The sequence below is a fragment of the Symphodus melops genome, assembly GCF_947650265.1.
Source record: "Symphodus melops genome assembly, chromosome: 7".
Taxonomy (NCBI): Eukaryota; Metazoa; Chordata; class Actinopteri; order Labriformes; family Labridae; genus Symphodus; species Symphodus melops.
In genome coordinates this window covers 20463432-20483666 of record NC_136697.1, presented here as the reverse complement: position 1 = coordinate 20483666, position 20235 = coordinate 20463432, and the positions used below count along the sequence as shown (strand labels likewise).

At 39.7% G+C, this 20235-nt stretch overlaps 1 protein-coding gene across 1 annotated transcript in view; it reads right to left on the bottom strand.

Annotated features, from left to right (window-relative positions):
- Positions 1-20235, bottom strand: part of b4galt2 (UDP-Gal:betaGlcNAc beta 1,4- galactosyltransferase, polypeptide 2) — a 148194-nt gene that overhangs the window by 13399 nt on the left and 114560 nt on the right. The window contains exons 6-7 of the mRNA XM_079348170.1: positions 16412-16534; positions 134-238 (exon numbers count right to left, since the gene is read on the bottom strand). Coding sequence (XP_079204296.1) covers positions 134-238; positions 16412-16534 — 228 coding nt within the window. The remainder of the gene's footprint in view (positions 1-133; positions 239-16411; positions 16535-20235) is intronic.

Genomic DNA, 20235 nt, shown 5'->3' with positions numbered 1-20235 from the left:
CATAGTTGTAAGTCTCTTGAACGCAGATGAAAAAGTTGGAAAGAAAGATCAGGTTTGAGTAACTATGAGACAAAAGTGGCGCGATCGATACAAATGTAAAGCCGGAGAGCGAGTTTGGACAATGATGCAGTACCTCTGTGGGTTGGGCTCGTTGTGTTTGTCTCTCTCGTGTTTAATCATTCTGTAGCGGCCGATGCGAACATCTGGCCTGGACACCTTCATCCCATTCAGAGTGATCCTGCAAAACACACAGATACAATATCTATCAGAGGGAGGAGCAGGAAACACAAAGAGACAGAGACAAAGAGAGGAATGAGGCAGAATGAAAGATAATAACAAACTGAAGAGGGAAATAAGGAGAGGGCGTAGAGTAGTAGAGCGGGATATAATGATCATTTTCATCGTCTTCTAAAAATGGAAAATAAAGAACAATGTCCAGAAAGATACACTGGACACAAAAGAAAAGACTAACATTTCCTTTAAAAAAACAATAGATTCATTTGACTTCAATTGGGCTCAAAAGTAGATATATTTCCAGGTATTTTATGAAGTGAAAGTATCTGACCAAATAATAAGTGGGTTTTTTTTCCATGCTGAATCCTGTTCAATTAATTAAAGCTGAACTCTTTTCTTTGAATATTTTTGTGAATGCTGTCTCGTACATCTCCCATGTCCTTGTTTCTTCAACCTTATTGACTGATGAATATTTTATCAAACACGACTTTTACTTAAAATAAGCATGAACCTTTACAGATTCATAAGTGTGGGTACGCTGAACAGAATCAGCAAACTGAAAAAAAATCCTATCTATACCAGAATATGCTTACTCAACTTTTACTGCTGGCTAACGACTGGTGTACGATCACACACTGTATCCTTTCAAACAGCGCTCCCAGGGCTCTTTATACTCGCTGTAATAATTCCCCGGTAACACAGCACATTGCAAACAGTGTTGCACAGAAACAAACAGAGACCTCCTGGCTCGTACTGAACAACCTTAGTGGAAAAAAAAAAAGAAAAAAAAAAAGCTGGTCAGACAAAGAAACAAATTGTTCAACCTCAGGAGCTGTGAACTTTGCTGGCACCAGGTGGGAAAAAGAAGCCAGTTTACAGTGTGTTCCAGTTAAATAAAGCATGAGATCAGAATTTTTTAGACACAGTGGTAATGTAGTATTACCTCTGAGAGGCAATACAAGGGCAAATGTGCACAGAGATTTATATCTAATGCAACAAGAAATGGAGAGCAGGCAACGCAAACAGCAGATGTGTTCCCCATAAAGCTTGGCTTAAACCCAGAGGTTGACAGAGGCATTGATATTCATACCTGCAGTGATATAAAGGACTCTGTATGTGCGTTCTGAATGAGCAGGTTTTGTTTGTCGCAACTCTCTGATTCATGCAGTCCTGCTGTTTTAAAAAGCATCCAAGCCTGATATTGCTCCTCAACGACTCCACTCTTCAAGCGCCTCCTCCTTTCTCTGTCTCAGCATCTCGCCCAAACTCTCCTCGCTGCCTATTTTCATCTCCTCTTGTCTCTGCTTTCCACTTTTCTAATTTGCTTGGTTAGCTCTCCAATATGTCGGCTCCACTCTTCCATCTTTGGCTTTCAAAAGGCTGATAACGATATTTGTGAAGAGCATGTATGCTAAATCATACATCACTGGTCAAGTGTTGTACACTTGTGTTTCATTATGGCCCAAAATAAACAACCTCTCTGCAGCTGCAATAAAAGTGTATCAAATGGTGAAACGCCAGGAAACTCTTCTGGGAAAAAAAGTGACAAGTCTCAAAACATAAGTCAGATACGTTGAAGGTATATCATCTGGCATTAAAATCATTCATAGATACCTGTAGAAAAATGAAAAGTTAAAGAATGTAGTTCTGTAAAAAGTGCTATGAATGGATATTCAAATTGACCGCGTACATCTTCTCAGCTCACGTCGATGTTTAGCCAACGAATGCCTCACTTCATTATTTAAAGGAGATGTTAAAAGTCTCACCTTTCACTCTCCCTAAACAAACAAATATTAAAACATGGATCCAGGAGGCGCATCGCAAAGACGTGAGAAAACATGTAAATCATGTTTCTAACTGCATGTCGACTCGAGAGTCGAGACCAACACTGAAGTGTGTGTTTACTATTCATAGTTTTCAGGCACGTGACTGGTGCAGAGACCTGGAGGGCGAACAGAGCTTTGGAGAGTGTCAGCCATCATTGAACACTCTGTGGACCTGCAGCATGGGCTCGTTAATTTCTCTTCCAAAAGACGCACGTTAACATCACCAGACAACCGAAGGAAGACAGACATATTGAGCATTTGTGACCCTCACACATACCCCACTTCATGAATCTGTGGTGTTTGCAAGAACTTTACTTCTTTGATGTTGATATGATATATCATCATCATCATCATCTTTATTGTCAGACTCAGAGTCCATTTAAACCATTATTAAGCAAACATCATAAAAACACAGGGTAAAAAGACAAACAGACAAGACATCCTCAACTTTAGAAACAAGAATATATATAAGAATGCTTCTCCTTAAAGTACCACCAGGACAAAAGCCAATACACAAAAACTTAGGATGTATATTTTACACATCAGTTGAATAAATACGGCGTCTTATGTATTTTCTATTTGGGTTGGTGCTTATAGTGAAGTGTCTGATCCACGATCCCTCTTTTCTTTGGTTTTCTTTCTCAGATGAGATTCTTTAAACGTACCACCCGGGCGTATGCATCCCTTTAAAAAACAACTGTCTGTCTTTTAGAATAACAAAATGTCCAACTGATTGGTAGCTGACATGTGGAATGTGTCCATGCCATGCAGCGTAGGAAACTATATTTGCCCCCCTGGTGGACGGTTCCATACGTGTGTGATGTCAGAGGTAAACTACAAACTGGCCTACATGTATGTGGCTAGCAGCACTTTTGACCCAGTTTATGTAGATTATTATACTGAACAAAATGTCCTGCTTCAGGCTGGTGAGTTTCCCTCCTGACATTATGTTATCTGCTTATCTAACTGCGTCCTGGCTGTTTTCTTATCTCCCTCAGGCTGGAGTAAGAAGGGTATTATAGAGTAAATGGCTGTATTTCCTGATGTATTTGTTTTATATAAGCACCTTTCTTTTACTCCTGGCCCCAGTTTCTGTGCTAAGCTGAACCATTTCAGTTTACTCTTCTAGAAAATTAGTATTCAGCTTTTCTCCCATCCCTCTTTTCACGTCTTCGTTCTCTTCTTCTTCTCTTTTAGGGCCTATTTGAGCTTCTTCATTCTTTCTATCATATCCTCTGGTCCTTTCACCTCCACTCTTTTCCAACGCTGCTCTATTCATCGCTGGCTTCTTTTCACCTCCTTGATCCTCTATACCTGTTCTTTATCTCTTAGCCTGCCTTTCTTAAACCCTACTTCCTCCTCTTTCCTCTTTCTATTCCTCTTCACCTTTCATCCCCCTCAACCCCCCCCCCCTTCTTCTACTCCAGAAAAAATAAAATAAAACCCAGAATAAAGTTATGAGCAATCAAAGGTATATCAACCAGTATGAAGTAGAAAACACCAAACAGCCATCCCATAAACATATCCAGTAGAAAAACTCTATAACTCTCTCTCTCTCTCTCTCTCTCTCGTGCTCTCAAGTCTCAGTGGTTTTTGCTGACTTGGCACACATGCATTCATGACTGCCTTTGTCAGTGTGTCAGTGTGCACACTATGAGCATGCATGCATTTGCATAATTCAGAGATTTTTTATGGCGCAAATAATATGAGTGTGAGAGTGAGAGCAATGCACTCCTCTCCTCTTCCTCTACAGATCTTCAGCAGTGCAGTGAGCCCGGTGATACATTATGCACAGTTCTGCATCTTTAAAATAATCTTCTCTGTGCCAGATCCCTGCAGTGTGTGAGCTTTGACTGTGGTGATAATAGCTAACAAAGTCAAAATCCTTTTTTTTTTTTTTTTTAAAACTTATTCTGAATAAATGATAGTACGCTATTATCATCCTTCAGTTGTAATTCATGAAGTTATTTTTAGGGCATGAAAACAATTAATTGGCTGCAAAGTTCCATTAGTAAGAGGCTGCTGCTCCCGTGCAGAAAGTAAAGAAAATGCTTCATTACTAGTTTGACTGCCACAGTGTTAAAACGCTCCTTTTAGCAGTGAGCTCTAATGGTGCTCTGCTCAAGGGCCAGGCCACTCTCAGAGTAGAGTATAACCTGACTTATAGCGATAAAACTGACAGCTTGTTGGATGACATTTGAGAACAAAAGAAAAGAAAGGTCAGATAATAGATCAATTTTCATGTTGGGACTTTACTGCGATCCTTGCTTGCTTTACAATTTTGCAGAAATGCATCTATTATGCATGATATATCATCTAAGTTTACCACCGGAGCAGACAAGTATTATCAGGGAAAAAATCTAGCAGCTCAAAGAAATGGGGAGCATTGCCATAACTTTTTTAGGCCACAAGACAAATACTGTGGAAGGCATGGGACAATGCATCTCACTTTGTGTGATTTTTAAATCAGATATATGGAAAAATGAATCACATTCATCATGTGACTGCGTGTTGTGTGAAAGTGGTCCCTGATGGTCACAACAAAATAACGTGTCTGCTCCGCATTCACCCTCAACAAAACTAAAAGCATCTTCTTGAGGCGGTCGTTTACGGCGCAAAACTTGACTGTTTGAATGATTGAGTCTCTTTAGTCACATCAACCATAGACAGCAGATTAGAGAGAGAGAAAGAGAGAGAGAGAGAGAGAGAGAGAGAGAGAGCGGGGGCTGTCATGCACTAAATAGCATCAAAACTAGGAGACGACCCTGCAGCCACTGTGACGAGGACTGTCGCCTCTGCACACGGGGGGCGAATCCTTTACCAACTGAGCTGCAGCACGCCACAAAGTGAGATTTGAAGCTTTTAAAGAGCTGCAATGACTGGGGACCAAAACAGATTTGAATGGAGAGTAAAAAATCTGACTTAAGGTAGCGTTAATTTATACATGAGCTAAATATTTACAGCAAAAATGGAGGCAATCAAATAAAATCATGGTCTTTAAAGGCCGCTTCATTGCCTCCTAGTGGCCAAAATATAACTGAATTTGAGTTAAACCCATTTGATTAAGTGCTTATTAAAAGTAAACAACGTTCACATGAAGTACCCAAATACTTGCACGTGATGATGAGGTTTAATTACAGATGAGCCACAATGTTTGAACAGCTCTTCTTCTTTTGTTTGTTTTTTTAATCCCACTTCTTTATTGTATTAACTGGATTCCATTAAATCACAGCGTTTGCTGGCATCACTGTGACTACGACGACTCCCAATACAAATATGGAGATGTGTGGTTAAGTGATTGGAAGCAGATTTAAGCTAACGTTGTAAATAATCTTGAAAGAAAAGCCGAAGCAGTTTCCTGTTTTCTCATGGACGAGTTGATCAGAGTGTTTACTTTCGCAAAACACCACCAGAGCTTGTTTGAAATTATTTTCTTCCACGGTTCGCCTGTCTCTTTCGGTGTCACACTCGCTCTCAGAAAGTCTCTGTGAGGGCGGGATTTGTCTCCATCTCGTCATCTGTCAATACCAAAACATGTTTATTGTTCACAAGGAGAACACACACAGAGATGCAAGACAAAAAAAACCCCTCTTATTATTCCGCACATAAGCATGAATGAATCCACTCACACATTGTTAAATATATAAAGCTCGGGGTTAGTTGGGTTTCAGGGCGGTATTGTGAGCAAAACTCTTGAACAGAAGCATCCAGCCCGTGACATTGTGTGTGTTTGTGTTAAAATGTGTGTGTTGTAATGAACTGATTAAAAACCAATCAACTTTCATTCTTCTTCTGGGCTACACAGAATAGTGTCCTTGAACAAAAAAAAAAAAACAACTGCAAAAAAATAAATAACTGCAGCCCCGAGCACACAAACGCACCAACAACACGACAGGGCAGTCATTATTTTCCACCGCTGTGAGCGGCAGTAGGCAGTGAGATAGCGTGGCAGCATTGTGTGAACGTTATGTAAGAGACGGGACACGTACAGAGGAGCTGCAGGATGGAACGCTTCAGCATCCCCCCCCCCACCCTCCCTGTGATGTATATAATCCAGAGACGACACATTTGACAGCCACCTCCACAGAATCACAGCAGGTGGGTGGCTGCTGTGAAATCCCCCCACTGCGCAGGACCCTTTGAGCATTTTTGACTTTTTTGGGGGAAATCTCGTCGAAACCATGGCAGAAGCGGGATAACAAAAACGGAGACAAAATGAGATGACTGATCCAAGATAGGAAAAAAAAAGAAGAAAAAAAGACGGCTCTAAATTTGGAATCTTATTTTGAGCCTTGTGGGTCTGACCTGACAAACAGTACATTTAAAGATCTTTCTAACTAACAAAAAAAATCCACAAGAACAAAACCATAAAAAATACAAGCCACAAAGCAACTTCACGATGGAAATAGTTGTGATATTCAAACTCTTTAAAGATAAATTCAAATCAACGAAAATTGTCCTTTTAAACTGGTTAAACTAATACATCAGAGCAGCTTACAAAAAAAAAGGACGACACAGCGTCTTCATGCAACATCTCCTTTCACAGATTCTACATTTCAGTAACAGATATGTAGGCAAGGGGCCAACTTTTCTTGTGTCAGAAAAGTTCTCACATTCTGTTTTCAACTTTGATACGTCCATTTGCATTTCTACAGTTGTTGGTAGTAAGGAGGAAAATGATCCATACAGGCAGCAGTCACAGAAACAAGTAAAAAAAAAAGCGATATAATGAGTTTAGGTTTCGTAGTATTAAGTGTTGCTGAAACAGAAAAATGTTCATTTGTCAGGACTGATATCTAAACATTATTATTATTACAGTCATCAGTAATTAGCAACATTTACTCAGCTAAATTTTGAGTCTAAGCATAAAACTCTGAGCATTGAATACACAGAAACATGTATCTAAATTAGGAGGCGTGGTTGACACTGTTGCTAAGTGTGACACATTCTTTCAAAAGCTGTGATTGGCTAATCCAAATTAAAAGAGAAAAAAATAAATACTCATAAGCTCTCTTAGTGATAATGGGCATAGAAGGACAGTGAAATTGATTGACCTAATCAAAGAATCTTTGTTAACGCTTAAATGTAATGACTCCCAGTTAAGAAGCTGTTTAAAAGTATAAAGCCTAAGGCGCTGGTTTAGCTCAGTTGATAGAGCAGTCTACAGTCTTTGACACAACCCTGTTTGAAATCACATTCCCACTGGTTCAATAGCTGATAGTTAAATGTATTTACTCACATGTATCATGTTGGAGATGGAAGCACATCTGTAATGAGATCTACCACAAACACAATCCCTGCACAATTCAGTCTGTAGCGTTTAATGAACTCACTGTCATTCATTGTTTGGAGAATACTTCCTCTATCTATCCATCTTCTCAACATTTTCTCCTCTGCTTGAGAAACTCTTTAAAGTCCTCCTCACCACTCCTAACACCCTCTCAATTTAGGAGCTCTCTTAAAGGCGAAGATGCTCTGCAAATTACTTTTTTTTTTTTTTTATCTCTTGAAGTATCTAGCCTGAACTTTAGGGGAAGATCCTTACAAAACGTCATGAGTCTAAGAATTAGCAGCAAATGTTTTATACTAGGATGCTGTATGAATCTGACCACCGGGGTTGAATCCATGTCATGTTGGTGTACTTCACCTACTGTATATAGGCACCTTGTCCACTTGAAACTTTGTAAAGACAGGGGACTTCCCATTTCTTCGACCCATGAAAAAAATATCTTCCGTCTCATATGATTCTCTGAGAAAAGTTTCATTTGTAGCCTGGGGCTGAGAAGGACTGCGAGTGTGTGAATGTGTTTTTAAAGAATCTAGCTGTTCTGGCAGAGGTCTGAACACACACACACACACACACACACACACACACACACACACACACACACACACACACACACACACACACACACACACACACACACACACACACACACACACACACACACACACACACACACACACACACACACACTTGCAGAGCATGAAGCTCTCTGATTGGATTAATCAGGAATTTCTCTGACTCTCCTCTTTTGTTTCCACCAGTGGAGTTAATTGCATTAGAGCAATGGAGTGGGGGACAACTGGGAGCGAAGTTGGATGTCCTGCCTCAGTTTTCTGAGAAGATGCACAGCAGAGAGAAAGTAATAGAAAAGTAAGAAGGTGTGTTGGTGCAAACTGGAAACAGAGTAACGACTTAATCTGCAGGAACGAATCTGGGTGATGCAGGAGTGCAACACTTTCAAATACCTTTTGTCTCTCGCATGTTAATAGATTACATGTTGTTTTCAAAAGGGCTACATTTGACAAATTTGACAATGTAGCCCATTAGCACAAGTGAATTACCATATTAATAATCCTAAAAGCCAGCTTTGTGATGTAGCTGAATAAATCATAACCTAATCAATCTGATAATTAAGAATGAAAAAATCTGTTATAACAAAAAGGCTCTTCACTCTGGAGAGCGGATATATTTCATAAATGGGGGTAAAACTCGGTTCCAGAGAAGAATTTTTTCAAGCCCATTCGATACAATTTCTTTAATTTGTCTGAGTGTACACCTTGACAAAAAACTTCCCATGCCCCCTTGATTCGATTTACAGATGTTAAAGAAACATTATGTTGATTCCACCACCAGGGGGCTCTCAATCAATACTACAATAACAAAAGACGAAGTTGAAGCTCGCAGGGAATCATGGGAGTTCCCTCTGCTGCTCCCAAACGGTGAGACTAAACTCGGAGTTGACGCATTAAAACGAATGTCAGGAAACCTGAAAGACTGTAATAACTATTTGTAACGGAGACCACAACATCCTGCTTTAATACATTGCAGTAAAAAGGTGAAAGGTGAATTCCCCTACTGACAGAATAGTGTGCGGTTATTGCGGTTGGGGATCGATTCACTCTTGTATGTATCCTCTTCACCTCGATCCCATCTGAACTGGCCTAGGCATTCTGCACAAGGTCACACTTCCTGTCCTTGGTCTTGACCAGGAAGTGGAAAAACATAAATACAAAGAATGAAGCCAAGAGACAATCAAATGGCGAGATCAAGAGTGAGAACTATGCATGGAGAAAAGACACAATTTATGTTGTGCCAGATAAAGGAACATGGATAGAAGGAATGGCATTTGTTGTTTGTTTGTTATGTGACACAATAAGTTAACTGGATAAAGATCCAATAGTAACTAGCTAACAGAAGCATCTAGCCAGCTACAACAGTGGAGTCAGATATACTTCTATCCATAAATTGGTTGTCCCTCGATGCGTGTATACTGGGACAAGGACAGTAGTCCAGTTACATGGCCAAATTGAGCTAGAACGGTAGATCAGCTTAAACTATGCATACAACGCGTACGCTGAATGTAAGCACATCAGTCTATCTGTGAGATGTTCCAGGACACAATCCTGAAAACCATCCTCAGCCCAAAAATATTGCAGACTCACATTTTCTGCAAATATAAAAAGGTGAAGAAGATGACGTGTGGTTGTTTTCTGCTTCGCTGCTTTCTTGCATGTTTATGTCCTGAACTAGCAGCTGCTGACTGAGGCTGTTCTCTCTCTGACCAAAGCTCCTGCTCAATGCTTCATTCCTCTCAGTTCACACCCTTCATATTCCTTCCTCCCTTGCACTTTATTCCCTGTACATGCTTCCTATTTTCTTCCTGAGCATCCTCCACATCTCTAAACTACTCCGTCGCCCTGTTTCTATCCAGTGCATCATCATTACTTGTGCCCTTTGGTGCCATTTCACACAGTGTAGAAAAAGGAAGGCAGCTGAATGGATTCAATTCAAAAAAAGGACCAAACCCTTAATATGAAGGTCACACTGTGCAAGTACACATGTAAACACGCATACGCGTCGTGTTCTCAAAGAACAGGTTGAGCTTTAGATTATACAATCCACATCATATACATATAAATAGAAGTTAAATGTTTCAAAAAGTATTCAAGTTCAGGGACAGATAAGGGTAACTTTTTTAAGTGGATTTTGAAGTTTTCAATAAGGGGGCCACAACCTTGAGACATATGACCCTACAGGTTTGTAAAACTAAAAACATGTCAAAAATCTCTTCTCGACCCAGACAGGCAGATCCTATCTATACCATCCAGGAGTGTAAAACCTTGAAATCAATAGTTCAGGTATCCAGTGTAGGCGAGTATTGTAGCGATATGACCAAATTTTCAATTTCTTGGCTTCAAGACGCCGTCCGCTACGTTTCCAATCAACAGGAGCTGTTGAAAAGCTTTTATAGGGCACAGACGTGTCCGCAGTGTCTGACTGGGATACAGAGCTTTGTATTTCTGAAGAGTTCCTGAGAGGTTTGAGGGTTAGTTCGGTGATCTCGCTGATAAGAGACTCAAAATTCAGGTCAGCGTCGGCAAAAAGTCCTTGAGGTTTGATTTGGTCGATGGTGCTGAAGATTGGGAACCGATGGTTTGTAGCCTTTGCACTTTGCACTAATATTTCAGAATAACAGTGAAGCAGAGGAGCACGACCTTCATGCTTCTACACATAATTATTATTATTTTTTATTTTTCACAGTAAATTCCAACCAAAAACAGTTTGGACAATCTCTATCAAACTGTTTTGAAGCAAATTAAGATTACACTTGATATTTAAAGTACACAACAGTGTTTGCAGGCCGGACCAAATGGGGTAGACTTTTCCACAACCTGATAGTGTGATAGAAGATATCAGAGGCAGGGCACTCTCAGAATATCATGTCCCTTACAACATTGTCAAGCCGTCACAGAAACACATGCAGTCCTTACACTGCGCTCTCTATGGGAGTACATGACTCTGGCCAAGGCTCTGATGAAAACCACTGCTGGGCAGCAAGGGAAGAGGGTGAGGAAGAGAGGCAGGAGCGCTGAGAGGTGGGTCTGTCATGGAATCCTTTGGGACAGGTACGGTCTTTGCTTGAGGCTATCACTTCATGTTCTGAGAGTCAAACCCTTCCTCTCGCAGTAATACCCACCAGTTTTTTTTCCCCCCCCCCCGCCAACAGGAGTGGGAGGGGGAAAGTTGCACTGGCAGCTGTGGAAGTGACATGTGTCTTCCCCGCCACAAGCACAGCCACACTGAGCACCACAGACAGCTCGTTCCCTCGGGTCGGTCTTACACTAGCAGGACCCATTTCAGGCAGTGGCAGTGCCGCGGCCTGTGGCATCGACCAGCTTAAAAAAGGAAAGTGCTGGAGGCAACGTGAGAGGGAGATAAGAAACCAGACGAGGAGAGTTAGAGGGGCAGAGGAGAGGAGGGATAGAAAGAGCGAGGATAAAGAGCAGTTTAGTCATTCAGGTGATTTCTTACAGAGCAGATGGAGGGTCAGTGTCGCACTCAGGGACACTCTGACTGGACGCCAACTGATTGACACATGGGCTGCTTGCAAAGTTCAAACCTGTGAACTTTGGTACCTTCTCACTGCAGAGAAAAACACCACACTCTCTCATCTACTACGCTGTTCTTTATATTTCCCTCCCCACAAACAAAAAAACTAATGAGTAGAAGTAGCAGAGAGTGAATGTTTGTCAAAGCTTGTAAAATGTCAGCAATTTACTTTTTTTCCCTACAAATAATGTGTGTGTTTTCAATCCTGCTGCTTTTAGATACGTGCTCAGTATCAGCCCATTCTTAAGAAATTGGGAATGAGGAATCCCCTACTCTTTATCAGCTCTTGTCTAACAACAACATAGTCCATGGGGCAATTTATTTAAAGTCTGAATTATATATTTCAGTTCAGACGAAGAAGTTCCAACTTAAATAGACAAAAAAGATTGGACAAATACAGGATTTAAAAAAAATTCAAAAAACAAGAATTTAAAGAAGGAATATGAGTGGTCGACTTATGAACTGATTTCGACAGCCTCAGCTACATCTACACAGAGCCCCCCCCCCCCCCCCCCCCCCCCACACACACACACACAGCTCGTACTCTTGTGTTTTCAAGGGCATTTATCCTTTTTAATGCTCCATGAAAAGCTTAAAAACAAGCCAGCCCTGACATGAGAAGGTGGAGGGAGAGAGTGTGAGCCTCCAAGAGATGCAAGACGAAAGCTTTATGCCAAGCTTTAAAGTTGTTTATATCAGGACAAGTCAGGCATTTCAAGCAGGCATATAAACGTCTCCTGATGAATGGACAAACTTGCAACCATTCATTTAACTATACCTATACAGGTCTCTTTTAACCAACACATGTTTTTCTCTCCTCACAGGTTATGTACATTATGCTATATTAGTTTTAAGTCTAACTGCTAATGCTAAACTGCACAGGTTTAACATATAATTATGTTTACTCTTAGTCACATAGGGGCTGCTAAATCCTGTTTGGGGGATTTGTATACAGAGGGGAGGGGGGACAGCGGGTGTGTATTGTAAGTAATGTCTTGTGTCCTGCCTGTCTGTATACTGCTACTGGATGCCTTGAATTTCCCTCGGGATCAATAAAGTATCTATCTATCTATCTATCTATCTATCTATCATCTATCTATATGCTTGTTCCCTCGTTTCGGTCTTAATGGGTTAATATGGGTTAATTTCAGTTATTCCCCCACCCCTTCTAAGATTGTCTGTGTTGCTATTTAGTCTGATTGTTGGTCTTGTCATGTGTCTGATGTGATTGTTGTTTTGGATGTGCTGCTATATAATTAATGAAATGAGGTTTTTTGATTAAATAACTACAAGACCAACGTTTACAATAAACAGCAAAGATGGGGACCCCACCCTACAGTTTTAGTTAACCAGTTAATCCACTTTCTGTCACCTCAATGTGACGCCAAACACTTCAAACTTATCTACTTGTAGAAAAGTCGTCATTCATCCTTGCTTTCATTTGTCATCCCTTAAAGGCACAGTCTTATAAAATAAAACAGTCAACTGATAACTTGCAGATCCAGAAGGCACAGAGCACTTTGCCAGCGTATATGGCACCTGATAGCTTGTGACCATCATCTGCATGTGGGCCTACAGTCTTCTCCTACATGCTACTGCGCCTGTCGTCGGCTCGCTCTCAGAGCCGAGTCCTGCAGTGACCCAGTTTTATGCTGAAAAAGAAAGTGTTTTCCAAAAACTTTAAAACTGCTGCAGCACCTCTCTCTCCATCGTCCATCTGTTTTCACAATATGTTTCAAACAAGCAGCAATGAACAGCTAAGACTTTTTTTTTTGTGCCGTCACTTTACCTCAATCTGATTCATCTACTGTAGTCTATCTTGGTACATTGATATTCTGCTTTTTTTTCTGTGGCTATAGATATGCTGAATTACAGCTTACACTAAATACAGATGGTGGAGCTACATTATGTTCCATTGAGGTAGGAGACTGAACTAAGCACACATTCTGCTTTCTATAATGCATGGTCTAATGCATAAGATATTAAATGCCTTGTCTCAGTTACTGCCCGTTTAAAAGCCGCAATATTAATGCAAAGGATTAACTGTGCTGAAAATAACAGCGCAAGTAAGGATGTACTATAGCTGCAAAACTATGAACTGAATTGTTTACAGTACACTAGATTTCCTCATGTAAAACAACATTTGTCAGTGTTTTTCTCTAAGTGGCAACCTCTGGTGTTGAAAACGAAGCCAACCTGCAGTTCATGGAGTGTCTGCATGAGGCTGGCTCCAGGGACACAAGAAGTCCAATGTGTACACATGACAGGCAAAAAAAAGTCTTTCTTAAAGCATAAATCAACATGTTTACAGCCTGGTACAAAAAAAACAAAAACGAAAGTCAGTTATTGTCATCACGTGCACACACTGTACAGGTGGTGATTTTTTTTTCTTCTTTTTTTTAAACAGCTTCGTTTTGAAAAAGATACACGTTTTTTTTTATAGTGAGGCGCGTAGCTGACATGATTGACAGGTGAGTGCAATGTAACGGTTCAACAAGGGGCTTAAAACCTGCCTAATTTAATTAACATGGGACACAGCGTAAAAATCATTTGTTTACATATTTTGCATGCTGATGATTTTAAAAGCTGGATGTACATACAACTATCAGCGGGCTCCTTTCATACTGAAACATTCTTAAAACTCTTCAAGCTCTTGAGTTACAGTCAGCACCTTTTTGAAGAAAATAAATCTGTGCATCCCGGTTTGATGGTACACGATTCACAGAAAACCAGAACAAGAGAAGGAGGACGCTGGACCATGGATGCAATAGGAGCTTCTCAAACCTCGAAGCCACCTGGATGCCCAACCTGAAGCAACTGACCCTGAAAAATCTAGGGAAACTACAATCGATCGATCAGCCATTTTCCTCTTTCTTACACATTTTGAAGTCCAGCGTTAAGATACACGTAACATGGAGCGGCTTTATGAAAAATACTTCAAAAATAAAAGATAATGCTACAAATAATCTTTTGGACTTTGCTTTTCTTGAAAAAATCTTAACAGTACACCATTTGGTTTGTGTGTTGTTCCCTAGAAAACAAATGTAAATAAGAAGTTACAGATATTAATTTACGATCTGACAACATAATAGATAGTCTGTTGGCTGAATAGACTGAGTGCATGAGGGTTAATTTTGATGGCACAATGTTTCAGCGATTTAGAGTTTTACCATTAAAAATGTGGACTTTCATCATCCTCACATCACATCCCATAAAAGCTGAAGAAGCTTCAGTTGGAGTGCAGAAAATATCCTGAGGGAAATCTTCAGCGTCTAATAGCCGACTGCAGCGATTCTCCAATAAATAAAAAAAAACAGTGAGAGGTTGAGGTTTATCCGTCATCCTTTGACACATAATTGTGCACAAACACTCGGTAACACACGAACACTGAACATGGCCTATTCAGTAAACTACACATAGATCTCTTTTATCACATCCTGCAATCTCCTGAACAATGCTGACCGACAAAGTTCACTCACTAAAAAAAGACAATTTTGTTCTTGTGATGCTATTACGCTGAAAGAGAAGCTTCAGAGAGTGAGATGGGAAGAGGGAAAGAGGCACAGATAGACAAATAAAAGAGATTGAATAAAGATGGAGGTCTGTCATGTCCTGCTGTGTTTGTTTTTAATTACGACTCCAGCCTGATTCTTTCAATGCGAGCGCGACTGTATTTGCAATATATTTTCAAGCTTTTTTAATCAATAAAGAAGGGGTTCTCAAACTTTTTTTTTTTTAGAACCCCTTTCAGACGACACATTTTTCCAAGGACCTCCTCAATATTGTAATGTTGATACGCATTATATGTTAATACAATGTATTCATGTGCCATGTAGTAATTTGCAATGACAGAATTTATACATTCCAAATATTTTTTTAACCTTTGACAAAATGTTCGCTCCGAAGTTTTTGTTTTAGTTTTTTATTTTTAGGTTTTTCTATTTCTGTTGTGACTATAAAGTATCACAATCATATTCGAGTTGAACTGTTGGCACAAAACTTAAGTGGGCGGGAGTATTGGACAAAATAGCTGATTTTGTTGGAGCAAGAGGTCACAGTTTGAAGATATGCCGTTTCATTGTTCAACTTTTAAAACATTTTTGTGAATTACTCTGCGGACCCCCAAGCTTTGCTTAGTGGGCCCCTGGGGGTCCTGGGACCACACTTTAAGAATCACTGCAAGAAAGTAATCAACAGTAAATAGAGTTATGATCATCTACTCTGACTGAAATGTTTATTTTAGGAGTGGGAAGCAAAAAAAAAAGAGCTTATTATAAAGAATACTGAAGGAAAATGTGTAACAGATCAGTTTGATCAGTCAATTCATGACTGATGTTAGCTGCACAGCTAGCCCATTAATCACCGCTAGCACATTTATTAATGAGTTAGATCAGCAATTCACCAGGCAATTAAACATTTTCCTGTCCAAACAACTATCTGAGTCTGAGGCCGACAATTAAAGACAAAGCCGTGGATGGAGTTGAGGTTATTTAAGCCGCTTTAAATCATGTGTCTGTCTTCCCCTCACATAGAGAGGAACTCGACTTCACTTCACTTCCACACGAACGTTATTGGTGAGCTTGAGCGTATCATTAAGCTCTGACTGAAGTGCTTCAAAAGGTTCATTTATTTGCTAATTACTCCCCTTCTCTGAACAAGTACAATACATCAATCACTCATTAGAACGACTTTCATTCAGAGACTTGGTTTCAGCACATTTGATGCCACAGTCTCCATTTGAGGATGAAATGACGTGAATATTCCAGCGCACATTAATGTGATGGACCAAGTGTCATGTGGGACTGTGTCGCAGTTGGTGGTCTGACAAACATCTTTTTCCAAACTGACTAGCAGCAAAATGGTCCGTAATAAACCATTTTCCTGTGACTTCATGTTGGCGTCACTTAGCATGAAATGCTACAACTCTATCTGAAAACGCCAAATGTCCAATTACCTGTTGTAGATGTCGTCGTCCTCTCCTCCCCAGCCCCAGTACTCGTTGGGGAAGCCGTTGATTTTCAGAAACTGTTTTTTACTGAGGCCTGACACTCCTCCAAAGTAGCCTGCGTACGGCAGCCTGCAGGTGACGTAAGAAAACACAATAAGGTTAGAAAAGGGGAGAGGGGGAAAGAAGTTCAAGGAAGCACAAACAATGTTTGTCTTTCCAGGATCATTTCTCCTGTCGGTGCTGCCACTGACAAGATCTGCCAAACGGTGTGTTTGTTGTTTTTAAAGCAATGACAATAAAGAGCGAAGAACTTTGACATGTTTACAATTACAAATGAACTTCATTTTGCCTCAACAAAAAACACAGATACAGACAGCACATTGGTGGCATTAACCGTCTGCTCTGCTGCTTTTTATCTGCCAAAGAAATTTAACTTCAGAGGATTTAATGTATTTCTTTATGACACTGAGAGGAAATCACTGTCAGTGTCTGATCTATGCACAAAGAGCCGTGTTAAACTTTCAACAGCCTAATTTGTCGAGCCAAAAAGAAACTAAAGGAAAGAAACAATCCTTCTAATCGTGGCTTCTGGTTTGTTTTTGGAAGTTACTGGTACTGCAGGTATAATTAATAATGCTAAATTTAGAACTTATTTCATGAATTTAGTTAATTTGGAGCACCCTCTTTCAAGCTTATTGCAGAATAATTATGTGTCTGTATCTGTGTTATATATATATATATATATATATATATATATATATATATATATATATATATATATATATATATATATATATATATATATATAATGACAACTTGTTACATTTTGGGCAAAAAGTTACTACGTTTTGGGTACAGCATTTTGTTACATTATCGACTGATCAGCATCATGATGAAGAAGAGAAGCGATGCAGTGAGGCTCTCTGCATGCAAGACGACATGTTTGTTTGGTAGGTATAGGCTTGAATAGAATTCATCTTAATATCAGGATTTCACAACAATCACTTTTTAACCAGATTTAATTCTGCATGGAAATAATAACAATATGAACTATTTGCATTTTACATCCTTAACAGCCTCGCACTCAATGATGTCAGTGTGTGTTCATTGCAAATGAATCCTGAACAGCAGCTTCACACCGTGCGATGTGTAATCTTATATTTGCTTTTACATGCCGTTAAGAGACGGCAGAATTTACATTACAATGACAACCTGAAGTGTTTCATGAGATCAGATCTTGTCCTAATGCGTCTAGTGAATGATGCATTTCAAATGGATAACACATGGTTGGTTATAAACAATAACAATCATCCATTTCCATATATAATCCACTCAGTACAAATGGACTGACTTGCTGTAAAGTGAGGCGTATACAGGAGTAAACCTCTGGTGCTGATAAGCAGCTGAACAAGCATTGGCTGTGTGCAACTTCTTTACCACCTGCTTGAGAATATTTTTCAGGACAAGGGTTTTTTCACCTTTCAATAGAAACGTTGGATAATAATAGAGTTCATCTGATGCAGTAACGACCATACGGACACGGAAACTAAACAAATGAAGGTAAAGAGTTGATGAACCAGAGATTCAGAGAAGATAAACAATAAGGAAAATGTGTTAGAAAAGACATTCAAAAAATGAAGCGATGGACAATAAGCCAGGATTAGATAATACAATGGTTATTATGGGTCTGTGTCCTGCTCATGGCAACACCAGCCTTGTACCTCGTCTGTACAGTAATCGTACGTGTTTGACTTTGTGTGTGTAGAAGGCGGCCAATTGCATCATTTTCCCTCAAAAGTGGTGAGACAAGCTGAGTGGTGCAGCGGTCAGGCGCTTGGAGTGTCACAAGAGGCTGATGCATGCGTGGACATGTGTGTGTGTGTGTGTGTGTGTGTGTGTGTGTCTACATGTGAGTAAATATATTCTGTACAGCAAGTGCTGTCAAAAATATGACAGTTTGCTTGAAGAATGACACGCAGAAACTCATCAAGTGTTTCTCCGAGCAATACATTTAGGATACTGTGTGTGTGTGTGTGTGTGTGTGTGTGTGTGTGTGTGTGTGTGTGTGTGTGTGTGTGTGTCTGTGTCTGACTTAACCTACTTTCAAGGGATGTATCAAATTTAAAACCCAGTTAATTTGGGAAGGCATGTTAAGTGAGAAAAAAAAAGGAAAAATAGTTGTTTTTATGGATGTAGGTGGCTGAGAAAATTTAGAAAGTTGTAACAACAATAATATTTATTATTTTTATATTAAACATATAAAGATGCTAAAAAGATCCTTTACTTGCAGCTCTTAAAAATATCTTTACCACTCTTGTTTCCATAATCCTGATAACTATCAGATTCAACTATTTGGAAATGTGTGATAGTTATGAAAACAATGATATTTCATTTGTAGAACAAAGAACTTAAGGTTTGTGGCCTGTAATGTTGCAGCATGGAAGAAATTCTTTTTAACATAAAACGTCCTTGTTAAACTACCAATCTAAAGCTGAATTTATTTGTGACACCGTAAAGAAACGTCATAGTGATTTACAGCCCCCCTATCATTGTTACACTGTTTTCTTTTACTGGCTGATAACTTCACACCATGGTTGTTTTTAATCCCTGTTGACTCATAAAGTCACTATGTTGTAACACTGCCAGTGTGACTTTGCAAAAAAGATTGCCCTCTGTAAATATTATAAATGGGCCACAGCACGCACACACACACACACACACACACACACACACACACGCAGCCTCTAAATGCACATACTTAAAGCCTCAAAATCTTGTATGATATAATGTTGATATGATTTAAAGCATTGCACAAGGTCCTTTAAGAGGCTGTAATCTTTGAAAATGTTTTTGAATGAGCCGTGTTGTCAAATAGGCTTCAGGGTGACCTCTTCTGTTCAGAGAGTTGCGAGGTGCCGTGAGGTGTTGAAGTAATGGAATAGCACTTCATGTGGCCTGACTTTCACCTGCAATATTTAAAACATTCATCAAAGCTTTAGAGGAAAAGGGGTTCTTCATCTCTTTTAACATGACTCAGCAAAAAATGCTAAACTTCCCTTCTAATGCGATCCAGCAGCAGGCCTCAAACGCTTATTTACCGAATCCCAAAAAGACATGCACACCTCTCAGTGGGTGCTGGATCGAAAAAAAAAAAAAAAGGTGAATTGGTAAGAAAAGCAAAACAACATCTGCATAAGAAAGAACAAGAGCATGTTGGCTCGAAGCTTCACTTCATAAATCCTTCAAAACACACTTTATATCATCACTCTTTCTTTGTTTCTTCCTTGTTTGCCCAGGGTAAAAGAAAACTTGCTGACTCAGACAGCTTTGACCTTTGGGAAACAATTGACTCCAAAGATCAGATTTTTACTTCAGCAATTAACTACAATCAATGCTGTGTCCTTCCAGTCACTCAAACCACACTTTGCTTTACCCCCTTTTCCATTAAATTCTAAAAACTGTGGTGAAAGTCTTTACTGATTCACTGCTGTAAAGAAATGTTAGCAGCCCTGCTCACCACCTGGTGTTTTTTTGTTTTTGTTTGTTTGTTTGTTGCCAGGTAGCATTAGCTTATTGAGCTCCATATCTGGGACCTGCTGAAGGTGTTTTCAGCTGGATAAATCTTGTGGACTGACAGCTCTTGGATGAGTAGGTCACATTCTCTGGTCATGTTTAGTTCATTAATCAATGCTTCCAGTGCTTTTAGATAATTAAGGGCAGGTGTACTGTCATAATGCAAAGATGTAAAAATAAGTTAAACATTCAGTGCTAGCTCTAAATTCTGTAGGACTACTCTACAACGCAGAATTTTGATTACAAGACCAGAATGG